Raw genomic sequence first — 10,668 nt, 5'->3', positions numbered from 1 at the left:
GATACCAGCAAGGAAGGGGGGTTCTTCACTTGATTAGGAGCTTTTTACTGTGTTCTTCCTTCCTCAGAGTAGAAAGTGCTGGCCAATTTTGTAGAAAGTTTCATTGTGCAAACAAACCATACTGACATACAAAACAGGGCATGCATTTATGAATGAATGAATCACAGAATGGTAGGCGTTGGAAGGGACCTCTGGAAATCATCTAGTCCTGCTAAAGCAGGGTCACCTAGAGCAGGTTGCCCAGAATCACATCCAGGCGGGTTTTGAATATCTCCAGAGAAGGAGACTCCACAGCCTCCCTGGGCAGCCTGTTCCAGGGCTCTGTCACCCTCAGAGTAAAGTTTTACTCCTGTTCGTGTGGAACTTCTTGTACACCACTTTGTGCTCGTTGCCCCTTGTCCTGTCACTGGGCACCACTGAGAAGAGCCTGGCCCCATCCTCTTGACACCCGCCCTTGGGATATTTGTAAGCATTGATAAGGTCCCCTCTCAGTCATCTCTTCTCCAGGCTAAAGAGCCCCAGGTCTCTCAGCCTTTCCTCATAGGAGAGGTGCTCCAGTCCCCTCATCATCTTCATAGCCCTCCGCTGGACTCTCTCCAGCAGTTCCCTGTCCCTCTTGAACTGGAGGGCCCAGAACTGGACACAGCACTCCAGATGTGGCCTCACCAGGGCAGAGTAGAGGGGCTGGAGAATCTCCCTTGACCTGCTGGCCACACTCTTCTTAATGCACCCCAGGATACCATTGGCCTTCTTGGCCACAAGGGCACATGGCTGGCTCATGGCTAACCCGCTGTGCACCAGAACTCCCAGGTCCTTCCCCGCAGAGCTGCCCTCCAGCAGGTCAACCCCCCCATGCATGGGGTTATTCCTCCCTAGGTGCAGGACCCTACACTTGTTTTTGACATTCTAGCAAGTAACTTGGTTTTGACATTTAACCATGTACCATCTACAATGAATTATTATTATTCACTCCTCATACTACAGCAGCATCTAGACGTCCTGACAACAGCAAAGTACATCAAGCTCTCAGGACAAGTCATTACTTCGCAAAGTTTTCAACCTATATAGGAAAGACAAAGGAGACAAAATGCAGTTCTTGCCCTTCCAAAGATGAAGATGAGATGCAGATATGAAATACAAGATCAGGACCAGGAACAAACCACAGTAATGCCTTTCCTCCTTATCACCCCAAATCATTCTTTGTATTTTCAAAAGTGGTTTTGTGTTACAGGTGTGAAAAAGTGAACATTTCAAATAACCACATCGCATTTATTTGTTACGTAATTTCTTGGATTCCTCTGAAACAAACTGCAGAAACAGCATACACAGTCAAAACACAGAATCACAGAATGGTTTGGGTTGGAAGGGATCTTGAAGATCATCTAGTCCCATCCCCTGCCATGGGCAGGGACACCTTCCATTAGACCAGGTTGCTCCAAGCCCCATCCAGCCTGGCCTTGAGCACTGCCAGGGAGAGGGCAGCCACAGCTTCTCTGGGCAACCTGTGCCAGTATCTCACCACCCTTGCAGTGAAGAATTTCTTCCTAACATCTAATCTAAATCTTCCCTCTTTCAGTTTGAAACCGTTACCCCTCATCCTGTCACCACGCTCCCTGATCCAGAGTCCCTCCCCACCTTTCCTGTAGCCCCCTTTAAATACTGGAAGGCCACTACAAGGTCTCCCCAGACCCTTCTCTTCTCCAGGCTGAACAACCCCAACTCTCTCAGCCTGTCCTCACAGGGGAGGTGCTCCAGCCCCCTCATCATCTTCATGGCCTCCTCTGGACCCCCTCAAGCAGGTCCATGCTCAGTACAGTTACCCTTACCTTATAGGGCACACATACTAGCTGTGATTAATCAAGGAACAGAATTATTTAGAGGGTACAACTACTGAAACAAGGTAACGTCTTTATTTGGTACACAGATTTTAGAGGAAAACAAAGGTAGAAACCTCAGACAGAACCGCTAAAAAATGCATGAGAAACTGTTCAATGCATATAATAGAGAGGTTGTGGTATCTAGAAAGTGGCATTGAGGCGAGTCAATAAATAGCAACTTAGCTAAGTAAAAAGTGCAAGAGGTCATAGCCCAGAACAGTATTTTGCCATGAAAAATCACAGCCAACACATGGATTCTTCTTTACAGTAGAAGTCTCAATTCTGCACTTTTTGCAGAGGATTATTCTTTCAGTATCTGTAATACAGTTGTTAATCAGCTTCATAGTCAATTCAAGATTCTCGCACACTAAAGAGAAGAAGAACATTCTGAAAATTTGAAAATTAGGCCAAGAACTATAACTGCTGTAAAACCAAGGGGTTAAAAAAACCCTCACAGCCCATATTACCACCTTAATGCCTTCCGCTTCACGTGTAAGCTAATACATCATCAGAAAGTCTTCCTCTCCTATTTCCCAAGAGCCTTGCTCTGAGCATTTTTTAATTCTGTAAGGCTTCTTCCCTGACAAGCCTGCTTTAAAAATTAAACCACTGTTTAGCAACAGTAGGTCTCATTAAAAGGTGCCTTTACCACACAGTAGTATTCTCTATATTTAGAGGTGAAATACATTGAATACCACAGCAAATGTAACTATCGTGGGCAGTAAACATCCAGTTTAATGTCATCCACTGTATTTCTGTGAAAACCAGCTTTATAAATAGCTTCCAAAATTCTGCTCAACATAGGCAGCTAATAATATCTGAAGGTAATTTACATTTTTTCATTTCTCCTACCAAAACAAGTGTTAGGCCTGTGGTCTGCCAAGCACTCACCTGGAACAAGTACTGTGGGCATGCTCTGAACAGTAACTCAGGTGGGCTGCAAAACAGATGTGAGAACTAACCTGAAATTATCAGGAGCATTCTGGGCTGCCTTTTAGGCTGAAGAACTTGTAAAAACTTCCTGGTTAGATTCTCACGTCTTCCTATTCAAATGCAGCTAGAAACACAGGAGCTAGGTCGGATCAAACTGTCCTCAACAGCTACAACCGACACATACCCTTGGTTAAGAACTTTTCTATTGTTTCCAAGAGCTCTTAGAATTTTTTCTTCCCTAAGTAGTAGCTTCAGAAGCTTCAGGTTTGGTTTGCAAGTCAATGATAATTCATGCGGATCTGCATCCCTGTAAATCTACAATAAACTGACCTCTGGCACAGAAGATAATTCCTCAGAAATACTGCTCCTTTCACAGTTTAATCAAGATGCAGCTAGTTCAGAAGGGCCTCATTTTCCCCTTTTGCCAGCCTTCTAAATTTTATCTCCTTTTTTTTTTTTTTTTGACATCCTAATCTTCTGTTTAAAATGTGTGTATGCACCTGTTTATGCTCACTGGCATTTCTCTTGTGATGCAAATTGGCTTTTCTGAGATTCTGGGAGTGCGCAGCTCCAGTAGAAGCTGGCAGGTGCAACACACGCTCACCATGACGTAAAGATACAACAATAAGAGACCAGAAGGGGCCCTATGTCTCCATCTTCTCAGACCATTTCCTCAGACTGAATTTATACACCAATGCTAAGTGATTAAGCAGTTGGTTTCTTCCTCAAAGATTTCCCAGAAGAACAAGTAATTTTTTCTTCAATGGTATTGCATTAAGGCAAAATGTTTGTCATTCAATCTGTGGGTAAGAAAGTCAATTCCTGTGAAAAGGACCCATGAAACAATTTTTTAAATGTTATAGTTTTCTATGCATACTCGTTCCTCTCAGTCTTAGAAAAAACTTCTTCTGCACTTTCCAACTTCTGTGTTAATCCTCGGCATCCACTTGTAGCACTTCTGAGCTATGCAATCCAAAGATGTCCATCCCCATCCGTGGTGCTGTGATTTCAGGTGCGCCGAGTCTAACGCGGAGTTTGACAAAGAGCCATGGAGTGTCCTGCCCCACATCCAATTAAGATCTCTTTTACGTAACCAAGAGCTTTGACTGGCTTCGGGACATGAACATTGGCTTCTGTGCCATCACCACACATCCCATGTTCATTCCATCCCCAAGAGAAGCACCGGCCACCTAAAAGAGAGGATACAAAATATAGAATAAAGACCACAGAAACACACCAGCTTTGGTTAGTTTTGGGGAGCAGATTTGTCAATTCATCTTCTAATTAGGTTCTAAGAAATTATGCTAAGGTGGGGAAAAACGTTCTGATTCTCTTGAAAATGTAAATAAACCCAAATGAATTATTCTCTATGTTGCTCCATATTGTCAACAACACAAGACAAATTAAAACAAAAGACATTTGAAAATCACTTAGCAAATACATGGTTCAGTATTGATACAGAGACCACAGAAATGTCCCCGCTTTTTAAGGGCCTTCCCTGAAATTATGTGGAATCCCTGTCTTTCGAGTTCCCCCTAGTAAGCAAAACTACCACAAACCAAGACCAGTGACTTCCATCTGTAGGACTGGGGAACACAGAGTCACAGAGCAGCCAAATTACATTTCGTTCCTACTTTCAAGTTCACATCTCACCCTTTTTCCTTTAAATACAAGTCTCTGACAACCGGCCTTACTCTTAATCATCCTACCTCTTCTGCTTGCTTTGATATCTTTTCGCTGTTTTTATTATCTTTATTTCCCCTCATTATTATTTATTTTTGTAACATCTACTCTTTTATATCCCAAATTATGATCCCTGTATTATTATTACCCCATAGTGCTCTTTCTTGAAGCATAATATGTAAATTTTGTTCTATAAATGGCTGGCATAACAAAAACATCCACCAAAACCCCCTCTTATTTTGAACTACAAGAGATATTTTCTTTTCTTTATTTGGCTGTCACAGACTGTGCCTGCGAATTTCTGTAATAAAAAAAAAAAGCCACCCTGCAATATAATCATGTTTCTGATGCCATTGTTATTTTTGAAAAGCAGCAGGTATTAACAGCATGAAGTACCATTCTAGATTCCAAATAATGAGAAGTGCCAAAATTCACAAAATCCAATCCTAATCATAATTCTAAAATAATTTTACTTTTCAGAATTCAGAAGCAGATTATTGTAAAGCTAGTAGGACCATCTTTCTCTCCTGCAAGTCCAGTAAGATTTAATTGCTGTCCGTTTTCTTTACATTTTAGTATATTAAAGTTCTCCTCTTCTGTAATTAAGTGCAAACATTACTAAAGTCAGATGTAATTAAACAACGACCTGTCATTTTCTCGACAATCTTTAAGGCAATGTAACACAACCAAACACCACTAGCACATCACGTTAGGCTAGATACATCTCGCCTAAGACAGCAGTTCTGTTATTCTTATCTAAGAAGGCACCAGATTTCCCTATGACTACACACACGCGATATTGATGACCCAACCTTTATCACAAATGCACACACACGAGCTGCAGAAAAGTACCAGAAAGTAAATGTGTAACATACGCCGTTTGAATACCAACAGATCAGAAGATCTAAGAGGTTACTTGGAAGTTTTTTTGTAATAATGTAAAAATATTTATGCAAGTATTAACAAGCAGGAAACAGACATCACAAACCAAGACTAAAGACACATCACAGAACCAATTATTCAGGGGAAATACTCAAAGAAAGAAAGGATTTGTGAATGGTCTTATACAAAAATGCCTTGTACATATATGGAAAGTCAGGCAGAAACCTGAGGGGATGAAAGGGCAGCTGACAGATACAGAGTGACAGGCCACAGAAATGATTCTCATCCCCATCAAGTCAGAAGTCAGGAAAGCTAAAAGGCAGAGAATCATTGTTATGACAATAAAAGATATACCATACCACATCTGCCTGTAGAAGATTTAGGGAAAGGTTTGTACATAAAAGAATCCTGATGCCGGATTTGTGTCAGAGAAAACTGAATATGCAGAAAACACCAAGTCCCTTTTTTTGTAATAATGTATTAACAAAACTTGGAGGAGGGCTGGGCAAAATGACTGTGGTGGCACTGGCCAGGAGGGAACAAGCAGCTATGTGAATCACTGGCACAGAAGTTAAAGTCAATGAAGATCAAAGATAATGAAGCGCCTATTTAAAAAATGATGTAGAAGGAATGTCTGCAGAATTAAGGAAAGCCTTTCCTTAAGGGGAACTAATGGCTAGCCTCTGGACAAAGGGCACCATTTAATTTCAATTTTTTTTTTTCCTTCTCCGACATTGCCGCCCCCCCCCTTTTTTTTTTTTGCTGGTTTTCTTTTTGCTGGTTCTATTCACAATTTATTGCTGACAAAAACCCTCAACACAGCCCCAGCAGCCCTACACGCTTTCATGAGAAAAATCCGGTTTTATGCCTGTGCCAGACCTTTGCAGGATAAAGGCCATTAGAATGATGTGTATCAATACAGCTACAAATTGCTTCTAACTAAACCGAAAACAAGCATCGTAGCATGTTCTCAAACCAAGTGATTTGTGTTGGTGAGGTGAGGAGGGAAAGTTGCTCCGTGTCACTGGTTAAATGAAACAGCATAATACATTGCATTCACCTTTTCCCTTTTAAAACATATATATACTCAAAGTACAAATGAAACCACAGAACTCAGATGGCAATGCAGCACAATCCCAAAGGAATTTCACTTGAGCTCACCGTCACACTACTGAAAGTCTAGAGTAACACTACGCAGTTTTTTTTCACCAAACATTAAATATAGAAAAAGTGGGGAGGAAAAAACCCATTAACAGATCCATCTGTTTCGGCCACACAAAACAAGAAGGGGCTACTGCCCTCCTTCTGTTCGCAATAATTACCTAGGCTTCTTCCGAGGCAATTGAAGTGACAATTGCAATCCACAGGCTGATTAAACTGGCGAAAAGTACTTCCAGGTAAAATAAAGCTGCAGTATATCGGACAGAGGACAGGATTCTGGGAAAAGTAGAGGATTTAGAGTTGATCCTCATTGCTGAGTACTCTATTCTTCAGATGAGAAAAATCAATGTTAGCAAATAAAATGCTCCAGGTGAGATTCAGTGCACTTAACTTTAGCCACCTAAAAATCAAGCAACCCAGCTATAGATGGCTACCCTCTACTCTTCCTCATGGAGTCATCCACATCTCTCCAACAGGCAATTCATCTTATCCAAACACGGGTGTCAAAATCAAATGTATCTCACTCTGGTGACTATAGAGGGAGACCAAGCGATTAGCCTAGGCTTATCAGTTTTAAACAGCTGAAGACAGGTTATGATAAATCACATCCTTACAATCGGTCTGAAGGTAAAGCAAGGAAAGCTGTAAACAAGGAAGCCACAAATACCACTGCAGCCTAGTTTCAGGCTACAGTCAGCTTCTAAACCAGCCTGCGCCCTGGAGGCTTATCACCGAAATCTTTAAAAAGCTTTCCTCTTTTCTACTTCTCCTCTCCCACTCTTCCACCACACAAACAAATAGAAGCTGGCTTTAAAGACAATCCAAGTATCTTGAAGCCAAGCTACTTGTCAGACAGCTTCACATTTTAAGGATCTGTTAAAATGTTTTAGTACAGCTCTATTGTTTAGGCTCTGTGCTCTTAGCAATGCTCCACAAGACCTCAAATTATTATTTTTTTTTTTAAGCCTTACATTAGTGCTAGTCTACAGATGGTTATAGATAAAGTTACGTGAGGCAAGAGATGAGCTCAGGATAAGTCTATCGACTACAAACAGCATCTGGGCTGGACCACAAACAAAATTCAGGTGTCTCAGCCATCCCTCCTTGACTATTTGAAAGCACTCAAAACCTCACAAGGAACAGTGTAACGCTACAGAAAGAGATTTAGACCATACTTCTCCCAAGAGAACTGTAAAACACAAGTGAATAAGTCTTCCTATTTTTTAAGGACATCTGGCAATCCAGAGTGTCATGTAAAAGAAAAGGAAAGAAATATCCCTCTAAACTTTTGTATTTTTGTTAGCAAAAATTCTGTCATTAGCACAAAAGATTTGCCATTTTAGAGTATCAGAAACAGGGTTAATACCAATTGTTTGCTGCAGAAAAACATGGAAATGTATTAATAACTAAAAGGGAAGTCTAAGCATTCTGCAAAATCTTAAAGGCAAAGTTTGGTAAGTGGAATATCAGATTACATGATCCCAAGACATGATATGGTACCTCCAAAAGTAGAAAACAATTAAGAGATTCATATAGTGCCAGTTTTTCTATGGATCTATAGTTACAGCCACATTTTCGAGAAGTAAGCTGTTGTGCGCTCCAGGCAGCCTACCCAATTGCTGCTGGAGCTGCTGAGGACCACAGCCCTCAGAAATGCACGTCTGACTTTACAGTAAGCTGGATAAAAATCACAGGCATTACAGTGCTAACACAATATACCAATAGGAAGCAACATACATTTTTGATAATCAGTACAAGCTCATGGTGCTAAAGACATGCTGATTTCAAAGTTAGCCTCCAGTCAACCACCTGTCCCCACTCCACCTTTACATCGTTAGTAGCTCTCCCCAGGCAGTGGACCTAGAACAGCTCAGTCCCCTCCTCAGCAGCGCTTTTACACATGTGAAAAACCAGATGACTTTGGGTCATGCATCTGTGGTTCATCCTGGTATCTGCAAAGCGCAACTTCCAACCGCCTCAAACAGCCACTCGTAACAAACGCATGAAGCCTGCACAATGTGGACTTCTCTGACGTGGTGCTCTAAACTAGTATCTCACGTGAATTACTAATTTTTACAGCAGAAGCACTGTCTTGTTAGTTGGACCTTCTCTCCGCCTGTACTTGTATATTGTGTAATACAGCAGGGACTTCAAACTGGTTCAGGGCCTCAAGGCCAACTGTCAAAAATACCCAATTACAATAGAGAACTAACTATTGAAGACAGTCAGAAAATCAACCAGAGCCCACAAGATGCCTAGTACAGCTTAGGGAACCACGGTGGTATGTGAGGTACTGTAAAATGGAGCAGTAAGGCTACACATCTCCTTTGAAATTAATTTCATTTGGGAAAGTCTAATTTCTATTTTCTCCTTCAATGTCAGTATCTATCCCATGAACGGCAAACAGAAGAGCAGTACAGAGCCCATCTAATCTTTTCTGTCCTCATTTCCATAGCACACTAATAGCTCGGAGTTACAAAATGGGAAGGGGAAAGAATCATGTTTATGATAATATAATTTCTGAGTGTGCAGTGAAGGGCAAAGTAGCACATCTGGCATGGCCTGAAAACTGTGTATGGGGAGGGAGTCCAACACCACCCAGCAATGCAGAGAAGTAGGGAAGGATACAGTAAGAATGGCACTCACCAAAAAAAGCCTTAGCAGTTTCATCCAAACATGCTGTGCATCTTCCTATGCACCGCTTTAAGCATCAGGCAAGTAACTGAGCCTGTTCACTAGAGGCAGTGCTATCTTGCTAATATACAATGACAACGGAAATTTTGTTCTGTTCTCACAGGACGCTTCAAAGCAGGAGCTGAATGGCTCACTGCACAAATTAACATGCATCTATTTAAAAGAATCATTCCACGTCACATCAAACAAGCCATGGTTTGGGTTACAATTCAGGATAGTTTAGGACAGATTTTATTTTTTCCTTCTCAGTGATGCATTGCCATTTTGAAGACAAAACCATGAGGAAGAAATTCACAATACTATACCCTAGGATTTAAAAACAACATACTTGCAACTATAGATTTCCTGTGCCATCGCACTTTTACAGTTTCTGTGGCAAAACTGAAGTCCTGTAAGATGTAGATGTTTGCTTTGCTGTGCATAGGGAGCAAGGAAAGAAATCTATTGCAAGGATTAACTGTTCACATTCATGTTTTCACAGGGAAACACAAACGGTACTAATTATGACTAAAGCTCAGGGTGATGCACGAGGTTTTCCTTTTGGTTTTACTCAAACATGTCAATTCCTTCCCAACAGGAAAGCATCTCCAACTCAACACAGAACAAAACCTGGGCTCACGACTTTGTGCAAGACTGAACGTATCTGGTCCACTGACAATACATGAGGATTACATCATACATGAAGCAGCTGCAGTGCAGAGAGGACTAAGCATTAAAGATGCTTTTTTTTACACCTGTAGAAGACAAGAAAATCTTTAAACATTGCTCTTTTAAGTACAGGACAAAACCACCTAACAAATTAGTTAACAGAGAGATTTGTCTTGAGGCTCTGAACATGGCACTTATGTCTGCTCCATCAGAATATCAGGCATGGCAGAGTGACACTCACTCAGAACTTGCATCCCTGCCTCTCAAAATGACAGGCATTAAATGTGTCACAGCGCTTTAACTTTGTATGACCAGAACAAGACAATCATGATCTCTCCACAGAGCCAGAGACTGCAGTCTCGTGACTCTCCGTATGGTATGAAACGGAACATACAGAAAATACCTTACACTAAGTGCTTAGTAAGAGGTCATCCATGCAAAATAAAATGGATGACGCAGTAGTATGTCAAAGCACGTCTAGAAGGGTGCGAGTCATTAGAGTGTCTCATGGGACCATATGGTGCCATGGCCACTTGCACTCATGTATTCTGGGTATAAAGCATTACCATTTCAAATTTACACACAATTTAAACTGATGGAAACGATTATACAAAGAAGAGGGGACAGTAGCGGTTCATTCTGACCTAGAACACTAGATCCAATACTAGAATTGAAGGCCCTCTTCAGCACTGGCCTAGGAAAAGTATGACAAAGAGTTCAGTGATGAAGACAGAAGCAAGAGTCTGACAAACCCCTCAAACTGCATTACAGTACCACATGTAGCTTTCAA

At 41.4% G+C, this 10,668-nt stretch overlaps 1 protein-coding gene across 1 annotated transcript in view; it reads right to left on the bottom strand.

Annotated features, from left to right (window-relative positions):
- Window positions 1-3,833: 3,833 nt before the first annotated feature.
- The window catches only part of SERGEF (secretion regulating guanine nucleotide exchange factor), a 155,520-nt gene continuing 148,685 nt past the window's right edge, over window positions 3,834-10,668 (bottom strand). The window contains exon 11 of the mRNA XM_086472010.1: window positions 3,834-4,000. Within this exon, the coding sequence (XP_086328136.1) occupies window positions 3,834-4,000 (167 nt within the window). The remainder of the gene's footprint in view (window positions 4,001-10,668) is intronic.

This window comes from Leptosomus discolor, chromosome 12 (assembly GCF_034619465.1).
Source record: "Leptosomus discolor isolate bLepDis1 chromosome 12, bLepDis1.hap2, whole genome shotgun sequence".
NCBI classification, from domain to species: Eukaryota; Metazoa; Chordata; class Aves; order Leptosomiformes; family Leptosomidae; genus Leptosomus; species Leptosomus discolor.
Note: the sequence above shows the minus strand (reverse complement) of the source record. Positions and strands in the feature narration are given on the sequence as shown.